General features: G+C 35.8%; 1 protein-coding gene across 1 annotated transcript in view; it reads left to right on the top strand.

Annotated features, from left to right (window-relative positions):
- The first annotated feature begins 1,560 nt into the window (after positions 1-1,560).
- LOC120623519 (serine/arginine repetitive matrix protein 2) overlaps positions 1,561-23,357 on the top strand; it is a 120,819-nt gene continuing 99,022 nt past the window's right edge. Inside the window, exon 1 of the mRNA XM_039889570.1 lies at positions 1,561-1,853. Coding sequence (XP_039745504.1) covers positions 1,739-1,853 — 115 coding nt within the window. The 5' untranslated portion in view covers positions 1,561-1,738. The remainder of the gene's footprint in view (positions 1,854-23,357) is intronic.

Raw genomic sequence — 23,357 nt, 5'->3', positions numbered from 1 at the left:
TAGTTAGAGCTATGTTGAAAAAAAGCGCTACATCCCATTTCATTTATGTAGATGGCAGGTCTTCGGAAGACAACTTAATGTAATGCTGTAGTACCCACCACTTACGCGTACTTGAAGGCAGTAAGTGCGGTTAATTGAAGACGGACAACCCGCTAGTATCGGGGCTTGTAAAACGAGCACGTAATAATAGGTTTCGAGCGCACCTGCTGAGCTTCTGGGCCGGAATGCCAGTCCCGTTACGTTTGGCAGCAATCACCTTTGACCTTGCAGTTTAGCAGACCGACTATTAGTTGAACATATTCGGTCATTAGATACGAAAGAAGTGTCTAAGTGAAAAGTGTTAACAAGAAAAAAACCTGTGCAACAAGTGAAACTTCCGAAGTGAACGACGAGACATTTCTTTTGAATGAATGATTTATTTTATTTATTTATTTGTTTGTTGTTAATACCACGCTATGAATAATAATATAGCAATAATAATAATAATTACAAGTATGTAACATTAATATTTACAAAAAATATATGCCGTCTAACTGTTCACATTGACATGGTATTATCCAAAATGCTGGCGCTATTGCCCTTTTGAATTGCCAGTTGTTTAATAATTTAATGTAAAATATCAACCCGTTACCGGCCGGGATGTTTAGCTTCACTAACGATTACCTTGACTTTTGGATAAGTTGCAATAAAAACTTCTACTCGACCTCTGGCTTTTGATAAGTTTACCGGCTCTACAACCTCTTGAGATGCAAGAAATGATAACATTGTTGATGACTCATAGTAATGAGATAAATCAGCCTTATTAGCTTGTTATTGGCCCCACCGGTGGGTATACACCTCTACAGAGAGAGAGAGAGGTGTAAAACTTGGGTAACATACTCCGAAACTTAATTGACGACTGTTACCAACTGTTACTTTTTTTAAAACCGTTTTGAAAACACTACAATATGAACTTTTTTTATTCCACTTACTTCAATGCAATCTAATCTGGTGATAAGTGATGATGCATTTTAAGATTGTAGCGGGCTAACCATAGCAGTTAAATTCCTGACTGGTTTCTAAGCGGCATTGCGTCGTACCGGAACGTTAAATCCCTGGCGGCACGTCGTTGTCGTTGGTAGGGTGGTAACTAGCAAACAAGACCAGAGATAATTCAGAAATTGTGAATTCCCAAACTAATCCGATCGTCCCGATTTATTTATTTACAGCCTTCACCACTGCTCCAGGTGGTAAAGGATTTGTGTGATAGACGTCTCCACCTCACCACAAAACCTATATTGCTTAACCAGAGCAACCGACTGGAGCGCCACTCCATTGTTTACGAATCTGTTACCTACGCGGCCAAGAATAAAGATACTAAGACAACCAAAGGCGAGGTTATTGCAAAAAAACTTTAGAACTGGTTGAAAAAGTTTATTCACACGAAGCAATAATTGAGGGACAGCCGCCGGTGCGCTGGCCGGTGAGATCGAGGCGCGCGCGCCAGAACCGGTGTTCGCTACGCCATCCACGCCATTCGCCAGTTTGCCACCGCACCTCGTCGCGTGCGCACGTGCCGTTAATCCGTACGTGGCTGTCACACCGACCGATCTAAACACCGTTATCGTCCTAAATGAAAACCAATGGACGTACGAGGTAGTCCGTAGTTTTTCCCATGCATGCCCGTGTTTTATCAGTGTGAACGCCAGTGGAGTGCAGTGCTGTGTTTTTACTGTTTCACATAAGTTTTCATGTCGCAATGGAGGAGATTCGCATTTCGGATTGGCCTGAGCCGCCTGGCTCGCATGCATGGCTGCCTGCTTATGGCTTCCAGCATGATATAATGGAGAAAGACGACTTTTTCGGCTCCAATGGTGAGTGGTGCTCACTCGACCGGGGAGGGCCGTTACTGTTCAAATGTTAGGGAAAGCACTGCTACTGTAAGAGCTGGTGTACGATATTCTATGTTTGGTCTGAAAAGTGTTCTGTCCAAAATGTTATCATTGCAGATATTCGATGTTTGTTTAGAGGCGATACCTTTATGAATAATTTAAAATCTTAAAGTTTGAGTAATTACTCTTACCACAACTTGCCACTTTATAAATGAGAAAAAAAAACTTACTTTACCAAAGGCCAAACTATTATTTATAATCTAACACTATATTCTTAGTATGTCAACACAGAATTTGTTCTTAGTGATTTATATCGCTCCAAATTTCTTCCAAACATGTTGAATGCAGAAAAGCCAACGAGTATAGCTTCCCAAGACATAATGTTAGTCAATTGTAAACAATGCAAATGTCTCAACGGATTTGGATGAAATTAACTAAGAAAGATTGTTGGACAACACGAGCCCCTTATTGCCATTGGCATTCAAGATTATTGGATGTCACAAAATGCATTTTGAGCATGGTTACGACTGAAATCATGCTCCCTACCTACTTTGGTTGTATATGAATCTATCGACTCAACAAAATTGATAATTCTAACCTGTGATAAATAAGGCAATAGATAAGTATGCAGATTTCAATTCGTGAATGATTTTTTTTACTGACACTTGGACTTACGTAGACTGACAATTCATCAACAATAGTATAAATTGAGCTAAAGGTCTTTTTTTAAACTTCTACTAAAGATTTTATCAATAACACTAATAAAATAGGTAGTATCAGCCAAACAAAAAGCTTTGCGATGGTCATTTTCTCGGTCATTCTAAGGTAATCGACCTCCTGTTTAGAAGAATAGCAGGTATTTAGATACCTACGTATTTAAGAACGATTTGGTTTTCGAGAGATATGTGTAGCTACAACCGACTAAGCATCGTTGTTATTCAATGATGCTAACCTAAGCTGCCCGATTCAGTTACGTCCATCAAATTGCAAACTGAACGTCTCAATACAAAACGCATTTTTACAGTATATTTAATTTAATAGCGACAGTTGCAAAGGATGTAGGAACATGTTGGATCCCCACTGGTTTGTCCGTCAGAAATATTACAGAATTGGGGAACAGGTATCTAAAATTGGTTTTGCTTCAGTTTTTAATCGTTACCGGCAAGGATTCATTGTACGTTCGGTTTTAATCAGGTAAAAAATGACCAATGATGTTTCCATTTTATATGTTCAATAGTTTTCCTACCTAAGTAATACTACATATACGATAATTAAGTATCTGAAACTCTTCTCTACCTATTTTTGTAGATTGAAAAAAACAGCAAATTGAGACACTATCAGTGTGAGCAGTCCACTACTGTGTACATCTTAACACTATCTGAAGCACACCTATATTTAAAAATCAAGAATTATAAACAACTTTACCACCACCACCACCACTTTGGAATTAACAAAATTATTTTTTCCTGAGGGTAACAATTATTATTTTGAAATAACTAAGGTATCCCAATAAGCATAGGATAGTAAAATTTCTAAGTTTTTTATTACCTTTAAGCCATATTCATAAGAAAAAGTGGCTAGCGACATGTAGATAGATATGTACAGTTATAAAATATTAAACAAATCGTACACCAGCTCCTACACTACTAGGTAGCATCGTCGTGATGTTCGCGAATCGCGAATGGCGAATGTCTTTAGATCTGAATTAAGATGCACGTTGAATTATTTTTTGCTGAAACGTATTTCTCTCTGTATTTTCTTGATTGTGTGTTTATTTTATTTTTGGCAATGTTAAAGAACTTCGAATGAAGGCTACTGCACTTTTTGTCTGTGTTTTTGTGTTACTTTAACGTTGCATGGTGTTCAGGTCTGATTACTAATCTTTTCTGACAGCGTTCTGTTATTAAACTTTCGCGCTACTATGCTGCTAATTCAGCTGTATACCTGGACTTGGACCTGTCAATTTAGGTTGTAGAGGCCCTACTAAACTAAATTGAGAGATCAATTAGTATTGCTCTCGGTTTCACAATTTTTCCACTTGGGCATTATATTTTCATAAACTTTAAACGTTCTTTTTTACAGCTGATTATGCACCACTAGGGCCGATTATATTGTTTACGATTCTAAATCTTTAACTAGGCCTTAAATGAATACCCTAAACTTAATTGACAGGTCTGAAACTAGTGCAATATTTTAACATTGTATCCCGTAATAGAAAGCACTATTTATAGACATAGTTTAGGTTAGAGATTCACCCAACAAAATTGGTACCAATGTCTGTCTTACTTTTAAATATTAGATTCAACCAAAATCAAGAAAACCATATGTGTGACGTCATCAAAACAATCACACTTCCACAACTAAGACTAATCGAACGGTATATTCTTCCGTAAAAAACCTACTTCCCCATTTATATTGTAGCTTAAAAGAAAAGTTAAGGTACCTATACCCGAAAACGTTATGACCTACCGTTCCTTGTGGGGCAGTTGGATAAAAATGGCCATGACCGTAAATCGGACTGCAATAAACAAACAACTTGAAAACCGAAGCCACGCGAAATACAAACGCGGCCTAGTCTAAGAAGAAGCCCACCAAAGAGTAGCCCGGTATTATTTTTGGAACACAAAACCTAAACACCCGCAGAATTGCACCGATCGCAAATCGCACTGCAATAAACCTAAACCAGTTTCGTAACACAGGGCACACATACATGGTCTGATTTAACAGATTAGTTACGTTTAAGTATTGTTTTGTTTGCAACGAACTAATTACATTGATGTATTATTTTATTGTGTCTAAATAACAATGGGTTCGCATGGAAATAGGTTTAGAGATATCGGTCATAGAACACATTAAGATTAACGTGTAAAAAATTACCAAAACAAACTTTGGAGGATAATGCGTCGTTACCATTAGCTTTAAGAAAAGTATGTTTTAGCTAGACTTGAATTTAAGTTTTTAACTGAGCAGTTAAAAACTTTAATTCAGCATAGTACTTCGTCTTACATAGTATAAGGTTCATAAAATACGAGATTTTTAAGGAGGGGAGGGGGTCGAGTAAAATCTCATCTAATTTAACGTTGGAGAGATAGGGGGTCTCGGCAAATATTACGCAATTTTTTTTCTGATTAAAACAAAAAAAAATAACATTTTCGTCCATTTAATCTACATGCTTAAGATTTAATCTTAAATGCAATCGTTATATGATTAAGATCATTCGCGAATTCGTTAGTAAGAAAATAATTTCATTCATACTTCGACGTTATATATCTACGGACTGTCAAACCACCATATTTGTTTTATACCATTTTTTTTTCTTTTTACAATAACAATCCAACGCCTTTACGCAAGGAATCCACATTTTGAAAAATCTCACGTGAGATTGGGGGATGGGGGGGGAGGGACAGAAAATTTAAAAATACACCTCACGTAATTTATGGACGCCCACTAAATACTTAAATACAAATATTAAAATGTGGTAAGTTTGTGAGTTTGTGATGCTGTAAGGGGTAATCTCTGGATTTTCTGTACCGATTTTGAAAATTTTGTCGCCAATATAAAGCCACATTATTTGTGAGTGCCATACACTATTTATTAACCTGAAAACGTGGTAGCCTGATTTGCAAAGTAAACTGGAGAAAGAACGGTCGAACGAAAACGTTTCTTACCGAACACTGCCATAACGATATGATTGCGTTCTGCAGAAAAGTTGTGGAGCTTGATAGTGACAACAAAAAATTAAGCGACAGCATATGTATAACTTTTATATTTAAGTAACAAAAAGTAGTTTTTTATATTAAAAATATATTGGATAGAAGCAGGCGTTACTTTGCGGAAATCCATGATATATTATCAAAATTAAGCTTAATTTGCTATACTCCGCGAAAAGCAGGAGAATCTGTGTGGTGTAATTTATAATTTCTTCAATCCTTATACCCCACACCAAACAGATCTTCGGCAATATACCCTCTACGCACGTTTCGCTCCGAAACCGGAGCATCATCTGGAGATGTTGACTTTACAATGAATAATTGTTAAGTGAAAAATTCGCCAAATGTGTCGCCTTTTATACCTTTCTGACCCCCACCTAATCTATCTAAGCCCCTCCCACCTCATTAGTGCCTCAAAACACGCTCTGATATAGATCCGAACTCTGTCTGACTTACTTTGGATCTATATCAGAGCGTGTAGCAAGGATACTTAGATCACATGGAGTTCATGTGGCTTTTAGAACAAATAACCTACTGAGAGCTATTTGTAACGGTAAGGACAGATTGGACATTAAGCACAGATCAGGGGAATATAAACTCCAATGTTCTGAATGCCACGCCACATATGTGGGTCAGACCGGACGTAAATTTGAAACACGTTACAAAGAGCATAATATGGCAGCCTTCAATCATAACCATCCTGAAAAATCTCATTTTGAAAAACATCTTTTAGACAGTGGACATAACGTAACCAGTAATCATTCATACGAAATATTACATGCTTGCGACAAAGGGTTGAGACTTGATTTGAGGGAACAATTAGAAATTATTAAACATAGGAATGGGAGGTTCGAATTACTAAACGAACAAATAAATTTATCAACTTCACCTCTATTGAACATATTCAGAGGCACTAATGAGGTGGGAGGGGCTTAGATAGATTAGGTGGGGGTCAGAAAGGTATAAAAGGCGACACATTTGGCGAATTTTTCACTTAACAATTATTCATTGTAAAGTCAACATCTCCTGATGATGCTCCGGTTTCGGAGCGAAACGAGCGTAGAGGGTATATTGCCGAAGATCTGTTTGGTGTGGGGTATAAGGATTGAAGAAATTATAAATTACACCACACCAGATTCTCCTGCTTTTCGCGGAGTATAGCAAATTAAGCTTAATTTTGATAATTAAAAATATATATTAACAGCACGGCTAGCATGAGCAGGAGACAATTATATCCCCAGAGCTCACAGCGACAGCATATGTATAACTTTTATATTTAAGTAACAAAAAGTAGTTATTTATACTAAAAATAAATATTAACAGCACGGCTAGCATGGGTCGGAGAAAGGATATTAATTTATATTCTCTCACAGCTTCATCAACTCTCAGAGCACTGGTGCACAAGTCGAAATAATATCCAAACATATATGTGTAATAATAAACGGGGGTAATTTTCTCCTATTCCATATTTCTGTGCTTTAGCAGGTGGACACGTTAATTATATCCCCTGTCAGGGGATATAATCGGGGGATATAATTTTTATCTCCTGCCCGTGCTAGCCCTGCTGGCATGCAGGTTTTCTCACGTTGTTTTCCTTGACCGTTGAAGCAAGTTATATTTTTATTGCTTTCAAAAAGCACTTCATACTTTTTGGGCTTCTCAAATACCTATGGACTAGAACGAAACGTCAACCTAAATATATATTCAGTGGAAGAAATCATTAACAGAGAACATAAAACCTTAAATTCAAATTCAAAATTTCTTTATTCATGTAGGCCTATCACAGGCACTTATGAAGCGTTCATACATAATTGTTTACATAATTGTAACGGGATGGTGATAACTTCGTTCGCCAACTTAAATCTAAAGCTACGAGGGTTCCAAACGCGCCCTGGTCTAAGAAGAGCCCACAACAAACTTAGCCGGGTAAATTTATTTTTTTGTTATCACCATCTTCCAGTAAATTTAAATTAAGCTATGAAGCTAGAGCAATTCACACCCAAGCTTTTTTATCGTTTAAATAATCCTTAATGTTATAATAGGATTTTTCTGTAAGCTTAGGTTTTATATAAACTTTGAACTTATTGAGAGACAACTCAAAGATTTCATTTGGTAATTTGTTATAAAATAATATACAATTGCCCTTGAATGAATTTGCAATTTTGTGTAGCCTAGTGTTATAATATTAATGTTAAAAGCAATTAACAAAAAGCAGGTTTTAGCTATCAAAGTTTAAGTAGTTAGGTATTACATATTAGGAAATTGCCAAACGAGTTGCTTACATTATTATTACCTACATGCTTATCTTAGATTGCTCTTTTATGTTTGTCTCTGTATGACGACATAGTGACGTAAAACGTGGAAAGGTAAAGACGATAATAGAATGACTAATTTTATTTTACTGTTAGTCTTTAAAGAATTGAAAAGTATTAGAGATATACAGCATACTATCTTTACATAATCTTTTAAAAACATTGCTTTAAAGCTAATGCCAAGTGAAGGCGTCTTAATTCTGTAGTTTTAGCTGATGCTGAGTAGGCGACCATATTATTTGGTCAGTTTTGTTGCTGTCATAGGTAATATGTAGAAATAAGTATATATATATATTACCTATGACCTACCTATGACTATTGCAGGCCAATGCGTATTAAAAAACTTTTTCTTTCTTCCTCTCTTTTTTTCTTTCTTAATAATGATTCTACATTCCCGTTGTACATAATATCATATATGAAAGAGCACTTTATGCCAGCGGCTCTTGTACAATAGTGCGGGGAAAGCGCACCGCATTGATGTCGGCGTGTATCTGGCGCAGCTCCTCCACATGGCTCATCTTCTCCTGCTGAAGCAGCTCTATCTCGCACTTGTTCTGCGCCGGGCAGCATTTTGTTCCTGCACATTTCATTCCTATGCTGGCATAAAATCCCGGATTACTCTTCTATCTCTTTTCTTTTTCTTCGTCTATTCACTCTTGACATTCTGGTCGTCGATCGTCACTGTGTTGTGGCTCAGTTGACAATCCATCTCCACTCTTCCCTAGCGTATCTAATGCGGGTAGTGGTACTTCGATTGCAGCCTTTATTTGGCCTGTCCAACGCATCGGTGACATACCGCTTGCTCTGGCCCCCAGATCGACTTTCCTCAGAACCGTAAGCCGTTCAAAGAATACGAATTTACGCCTAAAAACGTGCCCAAGGAAACTAAGAGTGCGTGCTTGGACCGTGGCAGATAGCTGCTTTATATCACGCTTCTGAAGAATGGATTAATTTGTCCGAAAATATTCCAGGTCACTCCCGACTTTCTCGTCCAGCACCACATTTCGAGAGTGTCTATTTTGTTTTTAAATCCATGTTTCCGAGTCGTATTCGGAGGAGCAGTGGCGTGCATAGCGGGTAACCTGTACGAGTTATAAAAACAAAAGGATAGGCTTTTTTAAGTATTATAAAAAGCTTACCCTTAAGAATTTATAACTCGTACTGGAGATTTTCTTCATTTTATATCATCCGCATACCCTCTATGCACGCCACTGCGGAGGAGATCTCTTTCAGATTAAGAAGTAATCTTATAAGATGCCTTTAACCTACTAAAGATAAGTTATAAGTATTCGAAGCCTATACAAATTCGGGGCAAGAACGTAAAGGTAAAGTGAAGCCAATAGCGTGCGCGGGGTATTTGACCTGGGAATGACCTTAGCAGGAAGATAATAAAATCATACTCCGATATGGGTTCAAGAATCTCTTCGGGTATGCAATGTATTTTTTGCTAGTATGAAGTGCAAAGATTGGTCTTCACTTTGTGTTGTTTATTTATTTATTTACTTGCTTCGCCCCACGGTTTTTCCGCGTTAGTTTCGATTCGATTCCGAAACAGCTATATATATTTATATATATATAACCTATCAAATGTTATTTAATCGGTTAATTAAAAATTAAAATAACCCACGAATTTCAATATTGTGTACATCATTCTGCTAGTCAAGCCCTTTCATTTGATACCCACATATAGACTTTTGAACAAAAAAAAAACTAAATCAAAATCTGTTCATCCGTTCGTGAAATACGATGCCACCACAGAATTAAGAACATGCAGAATCCTCATTCAGCCATTATTGTATGTGCATTGTATGTGCAGAGCATTGTGTCCAAAAACAGTGAAAACGCCCCGCGCACGTCTCACTTTACACCCGCGGAATGTTGCTAGATCACAAACGTTTTCCCATTCTATGGTAGTAAATGTTCTACATTCTGCAGAGATGCCGGTAATGACAACCGGTAAATGACTACCGGTACACAAAAGTTTTTAAGTGTTTGTACGAAACGCCACTATGTCAGTCCGTATGTAACAGCACCAGACTACACCGCTTAATTTTTTTTTATTTACTTATATTATTAGTGTGGTTTAATAGCTTTTTGCACTGAGGTATCTACTTGTACCAGTTAGTACAGAATGCGAGTATGCTAATTTCGTTACTCAAAACGGGTTGCAGCAAAAAGCTCGCAGCGCAAGCCCTATCAAAAGGATACCTATCTATTATAGCTATTATATTATACCTTAGTTGTGAATGGCGTTACGAATTCCGTATAACAGGGAAGCATGCAGTCAGACCAGTCTAGTGGTAAGGTCGCCGTTTATCCGTAGGCGATTCGCATGCCTACAGCAAAGTGACAGCCCCGTATGCATACTCGACTACGGAGGTTAGGGTGCACTTCATACGTGCATAAAATCACTGCCTACCCTCACATTATATTAAGAACTACGTTCGCGTATAATAAATAAATCTATTTACTACAACAATACACACATCGCCATCTAGTCACCAAAGTAAGCGTTGCTTGTGTTACGGGTACTAAGATAGCTGATGAATAATTTACATAAGTACTTATTTAATACACATATAAACACCCAGACACTGAAAAACATTCACGCTCATCACACAAACATTTTCCAGTTGTGGGAATCGAACCCACGGCCGTAGACTCAGAAAGCAGGGTCGATGCCCGAACCTTAAAAGATAGACATTCTGTCGCGGCCTATTTTTTAGAACTGTTAAAGGGAAATTACTTTGTTACATGTAACATGATTTTATCGAAACTTTAACCGTTTACGCAGCGAACGCAACGGAAGTTCTCAAAAGGAGAGAAAAAAACTAATTTGAAACATTCTTCGTTGGTACTATTCTCCTATTGATCTTAGCGTGATGATATAATATATATAACCTTAAGCCTTAAGCCTTCCTCGATAAATTGACTATCCAACACTGAAATAATTTTCCAAATCGGACCAGTAGCTCCTGAGTTCATTGCGTTCAAGTAAACAAACAAAGAAACTCTCCAGCTTTATATATCTTAGTGTGAGAGAAAAAAAAATTGTTATTTTTATTTTTTGGATAACTCAATGAAAACAGCTAGTAAGTTCCTTTCAACTAACTCTTCCGAAAATCAAGCCGATTGGTATTGGTTGTCGAAATAAACAAACAAATAAACACACGTTCGCACTTATAATGTTAGAATTTCTAAAGTTTAAATAATTTAAAAATTTAATTAATGATTAAATATCATTAATTAAATTTAATTAACGTTTAATAAGGTCGTTAGTTAATAAATTTTAGAGATAGATATTAAGAACATAGGATTGAGAAATATTTGCAATAACGAATTGCGCCTAACCGGTATTGTTAAAATAAGTGAATGTAAAACATACATACTTCATCTTAATCTTTAGAACACGAAAGACCTTGAAATTTCACCTTATGTAAGATACACTCGTGTCTTTATCTCCCGAGTCGAGAGCACAAAGCCAATTAGAATAGCTCTACAATCTCAATAGGGACACAGCAGTCTAAATCAATAACAATAAATCTATATTTACTATAGTTTACTTTGAAGACGACTTGTAATAGTTTGTACTATTAAAGTATATCAACGTGTAAATGAAAAGCGAAATAATAATACTTCACTGGCTTTAGAGGTGCATTATTTACTGTATCTGGGACTTATCAGTGAAACCGAATCGTTAATAGTTTTAACTGAAAGAAAACAGATACAGCTCTAACATCACATGCAAAATTAAAATTAAGTGACTCCTGAGAAGTCACTTTATTGGGTACGTGTCGCGTACGGTGTAGCGTAGGTAGGTACTATGCGCGTGTCGGTCTTTCATCTTCAATAAAGTTTAATACTTAGACACTCCACTCCACTTCTTTGGATTTCATTGTTATACAGGGTGATTCCTTATAGAATGTATCATATTATATTTAATTTAATTTATTTAATCTTTTTCATGTATTGGTACTTATTACTTACCACCAGCAGTCGGTTTTCCTAATCCTAAGGTTGCCTGATAATAATTGCTTCTAAGCGAAGCCTTTTGTTTTCTGCTTCTGTTTATGTTTATTTATTCTTCTTTTATTTCTTTAACTTGCAGTGGTGCGCAAATCAAGAGTATTTAAATTAAATCAGTAAGAATACAGTATGGTTATAAATAGCCATCATATTTAGTCGGCTAGTGTTTTTGAGCAAGCACTATTTACGAGTACCTATCCTATCGAGTCCAAAACACATTTTTTTGTATTTTTTGTCTGTCTGCATGTATGTATGTCTGTCTGCCTGTCTGTCACGTGAAACTACTGAACGGATTTAAATAAAATTTGGTATAGTGATAGCTGATATTCCGGGTCAACATATAGGATACTTTTTATCCCGATAAACAATAAGTTTCCTCCGGGAAATGGTAAGTAATTTTGAACCGATCTAATAATTCTTTATTTATTTTAAAGTGATTACAGTGTTACTATCGAGCATGTATTGTCTAATTTTAATGAAGATCTGATAAATATTATCGGAGATAAAGGACATAATTCTTCACAGCAAGTCGCAAGGCATATGGGACAACGATATAGGCGAACAAGGCATATGGGAATATGATAAATGCGAATGTTTGTGAGAATGGATGGATGAAAGATGAAAGAAATGTATGGATGGATGGATGTTTGTTACGCTTTAACGCAACAATGATTGAACCGATTTTGGTAAATTCTGCTTTAAAGTATTCAAATTAGACCTATTTTTTAAAAGTTACGACGGGTATAGAATTGCTAAGAGCAAGAAAAATGCAGAGGGCCGCCCAGTCGCGTTTATATAGTTTGAAAATAAAACTGGACCCGGTAGGTGGCGTTGCAATTAGGTTCTTGGTGTTTTAAGATATTAAAACCGATTTGATGCAGACGAAGTTGCGCGGGTCAGCTAGTATGTATATATAGGTGTAGCGATATAGATTTAGGTTTTATCATACCATATAGCATACGTTCATTGTTAGTAAATAAACAAATACAGCTGATACAATATATTTACTCATTATTAATTATATACGATAATCTAAAACTTGGCGTGTTTCTAATAAAATAGTGGAATGTGCATGCCAACAAATTTTACAACTGTTTCGCTTTGTTATCAAATCAATGCGTCATTTTCATAACCAGCCAAAACCATGACAATACCTTAAGAATTGTATGCAAAGTATATACCTATTGTGTTAAAATGTTGACTTTGTGTTCAGGTTTGTGTTCAAAACCTTACGTTTTCACTTTTATTTAATCAGTTCCTCGGCAAACCTCTAAACAGATTTAATAGAGGGGTGCCCAAGTCAAAATAGTATCAATTCTTTCTACAAGTTAAGAACTACGCATTTTAATTATCTATAAGTACCTACCAGAATATTAAAATACAACCAAACTGAAACTCAGATATCACGAATCTAATGTCACTTTATACCTTTATTACACGGATACATAATGTGTTTAATAGTTTACGTAATACATATGTATGATCTATGTTCTAGTTTTGTGAAGCTCTATTTAACCAGGGTTTAAAATATTTATAGGTACACTACTTGTTTTCAGCTTTCAATTCAAAATGCGCTATGACAGTCTTACAGCATTTATATGTAGATTTTCGAAGAGTAATTTTTTGTAGTCTGGTTTTTTTACACGCTTTATATTAGCTTCACTTGTATGTTTGTAAGTTTGTAACCGACTTCTTTGGACGCTGTTTTGACCCACTTTAAACGGCCAGATTCCGTTCAAACTTTGTAGACATATCGAGGACCGTTGACAATATACTAATTTGAGAAGATTATTCCAATTTTCAATATGAAAAATAAGATTTTTATTAGCTTTGTTGGTATGTTTTATGGTCTGATTTCGTTTAAACTTTTAAGATATATCGAGGACCGATGAAAATGTTCTACCTTATTTGATAAGATTATTCCATTTTATAATTTTTAACTTGAGATTTTTGTTAATTTATATAATTTTCAGCTATAGTCACTAAGGCAGGTATGATGTTCATTTTAATTTCCAACCATTATCTTTAACTTCTCTCTTAGATGGTGAAAGGGTTACCGATTAATTTTGCTGTAATATAAATAATAGATCAAGAAAAACTAAAAAAAAAACGCGTTTATAAATAAACTATACTAAAAAGTAGAAATTACTTTAGTTTTTTGTACCAAGCGTGTTTTTTAGTTTGTTTGAACTATTTATTGTAACTTTTTTTAATTTCCGTATGAATGATTGATTTCGGGATAAGGAAATAAGTTTGTCTGAAAAGGATTTAAGTTGAAACAATTATGATGTAGTGGTGCCTTTATTTAGCTAGATAACTGAATTATAATATAATATAAGATTTAAATTATTAAATCTTTATTTTATATAAATACAAATAACAACGACAAAGTTTGATCAAATTGACAACAGACTTCTTAAAGCCAATTACATCACGTACCGCCTGAAAAGGACATGATTAGCTAATATAACATAATACATTAATGCTTTGGTTTTAAAGGGATGTTACATCAATGGATGTGATGACCCAAGCCTACAAATAAATGCCTCATATCTGATTATATTCCAGAGACTGATCTCAGATCTCACACAAAAGAGAAAAAAAAATAACTACAAAAATCCGGAGATTGGCATGCAAATATATTCGTGACCGGCTAAAAACTAGAACGCAATTGCCAATTCGAATCTAGTATTAAACTTTTATTATCATAAAACGCGTACATTCTACTTTAAATGCAAGACAATTTTTTTCTCAATTCACCGGTCTGTTACTCAGTTATACTTGTATATACGAAAAAGAGAGTGAGTGTCTGTTCATTTAAGATAATGACTTGTTTGAGATAGAGTTTTCCCTGGTCGTTTTTAAGATAAGATTTGTTAGAGAAAGAGTTTTCCCTGATCGTTTTCGGTAACGGTGGCCAGTCTCCAGAGAGATTCTTCAACGCGGAAGGTATTTTAATGCACAAGGGTGTGCGCAAACACCGGTGCACTCTATATTCCCTCACTCTCATAGTCCGATGAGAGACAGCAGAAACGGCACGACCGGAAAGACCGGAAAGACCGACCGACCGCTTAAAACGCACGTAACTTAAAAATGTTATAGTTGCGTGCTGGGATTGCAACTTTGCCTCCCGAAAGTGAAGTCAAAGTCCTACCCACTGGGCTATCGCCGCTATTAGGTACGAGTATTAGAGTTAAAAGTTTTAGTTTTGTGAAAAATTATAGCCGTTATACTCTCCATTAAATGCAGTAACCTAAACAACGACAATGGCATGTCCTTTGCAGTTATTATTTAAGATAGTATAAGTTTTATTGTAACATTGTCAATAAATTAGAAAGAAATCGTATAATCGTCCTAATTGCCGTCAACAATTTTTCATTCATATTCGTTTTGCTCCATAGAATTATAGAATAGAATGTTATGTTAGGCTGAAGTTAGGCAAAACATAGTCGCTAATTATGGCTTAATAAGAAAGTACTAGAGTCTGCAGGCGATCGAGATATGCTCGGAATATCAAGAGCTATTTTAGTACAATAATTTATTATGTGACAAACAAAAATTTTAGGGTAGGCAGTGCTTTTGTACTTGTATGAAGTGCACGCCACTGATGATAAGCAAGATAGCAACCAGCTGAGGCGTGAGATTCTTACACTGGTTGGAATCCTCGTAGCTTCAAATTGAGCATTAGAAAAAATGTTACCTATGTATTTCAAGAATCTCTCGATATGGGATTATCTCAAATCGTATTTGCATAAATAAATATTTGACTATTTACGACTTTGACAATAAAACCTAAGTGCATATGAATATTTAAGTTCAAATCAAACTTACTTTAACATTAATAGTTGATGGGTGGCAACGAGACTATAGTTTTTTTAGCTCTTTATCTACCGTTTCGGTTTATATTGTCGCTCTTTTTTTTTGTATTAAATTCGCCCACTGAGTATTTTTATTAACTCGCTTTGTTTGTTTCTCGCAACCATAACTTAATGGGTGTTTGGCTAAGTATTCCAGGATTAGGTATCTTAATAACGGTCGCTAAGTAAGTATATAATTATTTACTTGCTCGCTTTATAATGTCCTCTATCTTTACTAATATTATAAAGCCGAAGAGTTTGTTTCGTTTAACTTATCTAAGGAACGACTGGTTTGAATTGCAACTTTTTTTTGTGTTGGATAGTCCATTTGCCGAGGAAGGCTATACGATTGAAAAAATTACGCTACAACCAATAGCAGCGGAGCATAATGAAAATAGATGCAAAAACGGGAAAAAACATTCTTCTTGAGGGCCATAGATACGTGCGATACGTCAGTAGTTACGCCAAAATAATGTATTAAGAAATTGTTCCTCTTTAAATATAAACAAAAACTCGTAACAGCATATGACATATCTTGAACGGTAAAGTCATACGCGGACGAAATCGCGGGGTTTTTATAAGCATCCAATCTAGGAAACTATATCCAAACGTTCGTAAACATACCGTAAGCTGAGACGTAAATGTGTAAAAGGAATTATTGAAGCATGCACTTAGCTAATTATACTTCTTAATTTACAGTTAGATATCTAGCCAAATACAATCAAGGTCTAACGGATACAGTGGCGCTTAGTCATAAGGAACAGTTGACGTAGGACCTTCTTACATTACGCTAAATTACGTATGGGTAATTGCGAATGACTCATTATTGTATAGCGAACTCAAAAAAACCGGCAGTCATTTTGTACGTATGTCATCATGTTGTAGGCTTGCTCTTGTGCAAGGTTAATGACTGCCGCAAACTGTTGAGGTCTTGCCACCCGCACGGCTTTCAATGATAATATCAATAATAATGATAACTGCCCATAGTTTTTAAAAGTTTCTCATATCCACAGAGACACAAATAATTTGCGGTACAGCTTGCTTGCCATTGTTAATTTAGCACTAGCGGCAGGAGACATTTTTTCCACGCGGAAAAGACTAGAGAGGTTTAGCGCTATGAAAAACTGATTAAAATCTATGAACAGTTAGTTACCTATCATTAGATAATTTTTAAATCATCATCTTCTACTTTGCATCCTCAATCGCTAACTAAGGTCACAGACCGAAAAATAAGAGTTTAACTTATAGTCTCTTATTACGTGTTCAAAAGTTTTTGATGTTATTTAGTTATCATTGAGTTGATTACAGAAGAATTTATCAAAAGAGGGTACCGCGGGGTCAGTGGAACGCAAAGCTGAGGTTTTACATATGCTTCTACGATACGTGAACTATACAACATTAAAACGGAACGTTTTGTTTAGTTTTTTTTTAACCGCGCTTCTAGCTCAAGCTTACGTTCAAAATGCCCTTTTAAATTATTTTTAATAATTTTATTAAATAATTAAAATATTATTTTTTAAATAGTTAAATAGCTGTGTGTATTAATATGGGACGGTTAAATGATTTCATTAAGGTACTTATATATAACCTTTCATATTTAAAACACGCTACTCATAACGATTTTTCTTTTAATTAAGACTGGAAGTTTCTGAGATTATCGTGTTTGTACAGCTAGCTTATAAAAAAGGATTCCGTTCCGTCTAACAGCCAACAATGTACGCTTGACTTTTTAAACGTCAACTTCTTCTGATGATGTATGAATGAATGAGTTAATGCCATGGGAACGGTTTTGAAGTTCTATTGTTTTTTTTTGTTGCTATATAATATACTTGATAAGTCACTGGAATTTAAAGTGAAATGTTAATAACAAGTGTTATTTACGACCTGTACTGGTACAGTTGATCTAGACAAGAAATCGTGGCAAAATAATAGGGTTTTTTTTTGATCGAGCCATTTCTTAGGCTTTGGTTAGCCAAAGTTAGTGTTAAAACGAGACAGATTTATGTCAGACGTAAGTTTGTCTCGTATTAACTAATTCTTTATAGTTTTTAGCTTAAGAAATTGTATTCTTTGTTCACAGAAGCATATTCGAAAACGACTACGATTGCTAGCATGGAAAACTTTTGCACCAGTTAATTCAGTATTCAGCATTCCTTCACTTGCACTTTATTTTATGTACATCAACAGATAGATATGAACTTAAGGATAACCTTAATGGTGATGAATATAATTACTGTTGTCGCGTTACACTTAGCTGCCCTTACTGACTATGGGCCTCATAAGAAGGCTCAGAGTCACTCAGCGGGCGATGGAGAGAGCTATGCTCGGAGTATCTCTACGCGATCAAATCAGAAATGTGGAGATTCGTAGAAAAACCACAGTTACCGACATAGCTCAACGATTTTTCGAAGCTGAAGTGGCAATGGGCCGGGCACATAGTTCGGAGAAACGATGGACGGACGTTGGGGTCCCAAGGTGCTGGAATGGCAGCCCCGAACTGGTGAGCGCAGCGTTGGTCGACCCCCAACGAGGTGGACAGACGACATTAAGCGCGTCGCAGGTAGCCAGCCGCTGGATCCAAGCGGCACAGAACCGTGGAATTTGGAACTCCCTACAAAAGACCTATGTCCAGCAGTGGACGTCTATCGGTTGATATGATGATGACTGACAGAGTTCTATGTATATATATATACATATATATATATATAATATATTTAAAAACCGTATGAAAATGTTAAACGTAGCAGTATCTGAAATAAACATTATTAAGTTTATGAGTAGGTGATAAATTCAGAAAAGAGTACATTCGTAGAAGAACCAAGTTCTTAGCAGTGGGCAGCTATTGGTTGAAGTTATGAGGATGATGATGATGAAATTAATAATACTTACCAAGTTTGGGCTCGCATGATTGGCATTGATGACTAGGTTTGCTGAGAGATAAATCCCATCAAAAACATAACTTATGTAAAAAATAATGCCATGTTCCAAATTAAGAATATAAGTGGTTGTAGGCTTCAGTGACATAAGATTTGAGATCTAAATAATTATAAAGCCAGAATTATCAGCAAAAACTTGTTATAACAAATGCTATAAGTTAAAAGTTTTTTTTTTATTACACCAAAACTCGTATTGCTAAATACAAACTTCATGGGTGGAATGTGCGGATCTAAGGTTGTATCAAAGTCTTAAACCGATCTCGCTACAAGGAATAGATATTAGGGGGAGACGGAAAGACGTGATTTTAGTAGGTATACATTTTACCGTGGGACCATAATATTATGAGAGATTGGTTTTAGTGATAAGACCGCCTTTTTGCAGCTTGTTACATCTAGTTAAGTTGTTATCTGATATCACTAGTAGCACCAGATCAGTGAAATGGGCCTATGACAGATTTAGGTTCGAAAATGCTGTTGGTACTTATTTTTATTTTACAATCGTTCTGCAAAAACCCTTGCTGAAGAATTGTAGGCAAAGAGCTTTATTAAAATAAAGATAATTTACATTTAACCCTGATGTTCATTTCATGTATTTCGATACTCGAAGAGGAGTCCTCGATTGCAAGCGAGCAAATCTTGTACAACAGTAAGACACCCATTCTTACTGTGGCTTTAAAACTTCATAGCGTTATTAAAATTTAAAACCTTCACTTGAAGGAAATATTTATATAAATTACTAATTTAATGAATATACTACGACAATACACACATCGCTATCTAGCCCCAAAGTAAGCGCAGCTTATGTTATGGTACTAAGATAGCTGATGAAATTTTTTTTTTCGAATATAATACACATAAACACTTAGAATAACCAGAAGAATTAAATAGTATGTAACAATGTAAATAAATAGTATTTTTTATTTTAACTCAATGTAACAAATTCACCAAACAATATTTAAAACTTTGCCTACTGATTTTTTCGATAGATAACTGATGACCATTACCGAAGTCAGAAATATGGTAATAAAATTTAAATCTAATAAATCAATAAATAACAAATCATTTTTTGATTATTTATAGTTTTAGTTTTTTTTTTTATCATAGCAATCATAAATTAGCACCTTAAGCGTATGACACGAGTAAGCCCCCAGGACAAGCAATATATTCGTCCTGGAGGTGTACAACGGGTTCCCCGGGCGTCTAAAAAGCCAACAAGAGGGACATGCCTTGGTGATTTTTAGTTTGGGTATACCCCCCTTAGTGGGGGGAGTCCCACATAACCTCCGCCTGCCCAAGGGTTGGAGGAAAAATAAAGCTTTTCCACCACGCCAAAAAAAATTGGAACAGTAATATATATATCATGTTTCATTCTTAGTTTTTTTTAAAGTAGATATCAAGTTATTGATGGCAATAATTCTTCGAACATTGTTAATAACCTACATACGGTTTTAGCTGCTTGTAATGCTTTGTTGTAAACGGTTTTGTAATTAAAACTTGATATTATGTCGTTGGCATTTTATCGTCATTTTGCTTTTGTTAAAAAAATTGAATATATTATGCTAATATATTGATTAAGTTTACGTATCATCAAGTTATTCATAACTGAATAAACAACTCCTTGGAGAGCGTGTCGACTTGGAATTTCTTTTTTTCTTTTATTCCACTGCGAGTTATGCCTACTGTACTGGAAATTATGTTTTTATAGTTGCCCAAAGATTTTTTATTAGTGAACTTCATTTTTATTCTTATCTCCACTGCAAGGAAGTGTAAATGACGATGCAGTCTAAGATGGTATCATAATAATAGTATGATAATAATTATTTGTTAATATTATTTTGTCGGCCTACTGGCGCAGTCGGCAGCGACCCTGCTTTCTGAGTCCAAGGCCGTGGGTTCGTTTCCCACAACTGGAAAATGTTTATGTGATGAACATGAATGTTTTCCAGTGTCTGGGTGTTTATCTGTATATTATAAGTATTTATGTATATTATTCATAAAATATTCATCAGTCATCTTAGTACCTATTTATACCTATGTATACTACCTATTTAAACCTATGGGGCTAGATGCGTGTATTGTATATAATAAAATATAAATATACTACGTCAACACTATTGCCGTAGTGTATTTATATTTTATAATTTACTAGCTGTTGCCCGCGACTTCGTCTGCGTTTGATATTGTTTTTAAAGTATTCAGTATCGCCAAGCCTTAAATGAGTATAGTAGTATATATATAACATGTGACTGTCAATTAATTATAGACAAATAATTTGCAATAAAATAAAATTGCGACTATAATTAAAGATCTAAGCTATCCTATCTCTTAAGTTGGACCAGACTGCTCACGGTGTGCCAATTTAATTTAAAATAGGTTAAGTAGTTTAGGAGTCCATTGAGGACAAACATCGTGACAGGAGTTTTATATATATTAGATTAATTTCGATATTAGCAACAGAATGAACCGCCAGTAAAAAAAGAAACATGTTCGAAAGCGTACTAAAGCATATTTTAAGACGAGATCTTCTTAAATATCACTGATAAATTATTAGCGTGGGTGAACAAGTTAGCTAAATAGATACCTGCAAGGTATTTAAACTTTCGGAATGTATGATCTCACTTAACTCATCGTCTACCATGCTCTGCGGACATGATTCATTTCAATTATGTATATTACTCCATCCGTGTAGATTTTTCCATCCCCATTATACGTAAGATACTTTTTACTTAGACGGCCGACTGGCGCAGTGGGCCGCGACCCTGCTTTCTGAGTCCAAGGCCGTGGGTTCGATTCCCACAACTGGAAAATGTTTGTGTGATGAGCATTAAGTGTTTTTCAGTGTCTGGGTGTTTATATGTATTTTCTAAGTATTTATGTATATATAATTCATAAAAATATTCATTAGTCATCTTAGTACCCATAACACAAGCTACGCTTACTTTGGGGCTAGGTGGCGATGTGTGTATTGTCGTAGTATATTTATTTATTATTATTTATTTTTTAGATGGATTTTCGAGAATGAAATTCAAATTGCATTGATTTCATATAGGCTTACTCACAGTTGGCAGTTCAGAAACGTCTAATCTCAGATTTTTTTGCAATTTTTTCCTTGGTTTGGAAGACCTATTCGATCAAAACGCTGGTAAGAAACTGAGCAGTTGATCTTCTTCAACATCAACGTTTTATAATTCAATATTCATTATTTTATCGTAAAAATATGTCATAGATGAAAGCGGCTGCTTCTAATCAAATATTGCTGGCCGCTTTACTCCCTGGCGCAGTGGAGAGCGCTGAGAGTTTAGGAAGTCCTGGGTTGGATACCCGGCAGGGGTAACTTGAGAATTTACTCTTTCTGTTCTGGCTCCAGCCGTCATTTACCTTACCATAACATACCTTGCCGATAGAGATATCCCGCCAATTGATTTAGCGTATGGGTTAAATATAATCATACTCCTGCTCCCTAAAAGGTCAGCCCACCCATCCTAGACTGCATTGCCAGTTACCACCAGATAAGATTCAGTGGCGTGCACTTCATGCAAGGACAAAAGTACTGCCTACCCCAATTATTTTATAGGCGGGCAATTTTTCCATTTTATGCCACTTTCCTGCTTTATGCATAACCTGGTCGAAAACCCCGTACACGCCTCTGATGAGATTGCAGATAAGGTCTAACTTGTAGTGGGAAAACGATCTGTTACTTCCGATAAGTAGGTTATTAAACATCGGTTCCTGCCTGCACTCATCAATGAGGGACCGATGCGGTTCGACAACCTATCTCGCCCTACTGCACGATGTTTCAAAGCAACAAAAAGGGACGGAAAAATACATTTCCGGGCGGATAGGTCGGTTTCGGCCCTTGCACGAAATAATGAGGCGACTGTATCGATGCATGAAGTATTAAAATCGAACAAGCCTCTCCGATTGTTGATGTTGGAAAACAGAAACTACTGAGTTTCTTGCCGGCTTCTTCTCAGTAGAATCTGCCTTCCGAGCCGGTGGTAGAATTACTACAGACACACAGACTTGACGTTTCAAGAGTGCTTATGGAGTAAGTCTACATGAAATGAATGAATTTTGAATTTCGTTTCTGCTGTGCCTACATGAACACCATCAGAGTGTCAACAGCGACACCCAAAGTGTCGTTAAAATCGGGACTGCCTCGTACTTGTGAGCGCCTTAGTTAGTCCATTAAACACTAGCAATAGTCAGTGGCAAATCGTTGATATACTATTGGTCAGGACTTCGGTCTCACTTTTCGGGGACCGAGTTATAAATACTTAAGGGTAAGCTTTTAATAGCTCTTACAATGCCTATCCTTAAGTTTTTTATAACTCGTAGTGGAGAATATTTTCAATTTATATCATCTGCATACCCAGTGCGTACCCTCTATGCACGCCATTGACGTTCGTATAGTTTAATTATAAACAAAGGAATTGCGCTCTGTTAACTAAGGTAAGGTGCGATTTAGAATGAACTCAGTGCGCTATAATTTTTGTATGCTTTTAAAAAGGCGGCATTCACCAAGACCAAAGAAGTGCAACATCTGTACGTAGTACTATCATTTAAATAAATAATAAATAAATATACTACGACAATACACACATCACCATCTAGCCCCAAAGTAAGCGTAGCTTGTGTTATGGGT

Source organism: Pararge aegeria, chromosome 4, assembly GCF_905163445.1.
Source record: "Pararge aegeria chromosome 4, ilParAegt1.1, whole genome shotgun sequence".
Classification (NCBI taxonomy): domain Eukaryota; kingdom Metazoa; phylum Arthropoda; class Insecta; order Lepidoptera; family Nymphalidae; genus Pararge; species Pararge aegeria.
Note: the sequence above shows the minus strand (reverse complement) of the source record. Positions and strands in the feature narration are given on the sequence as shown.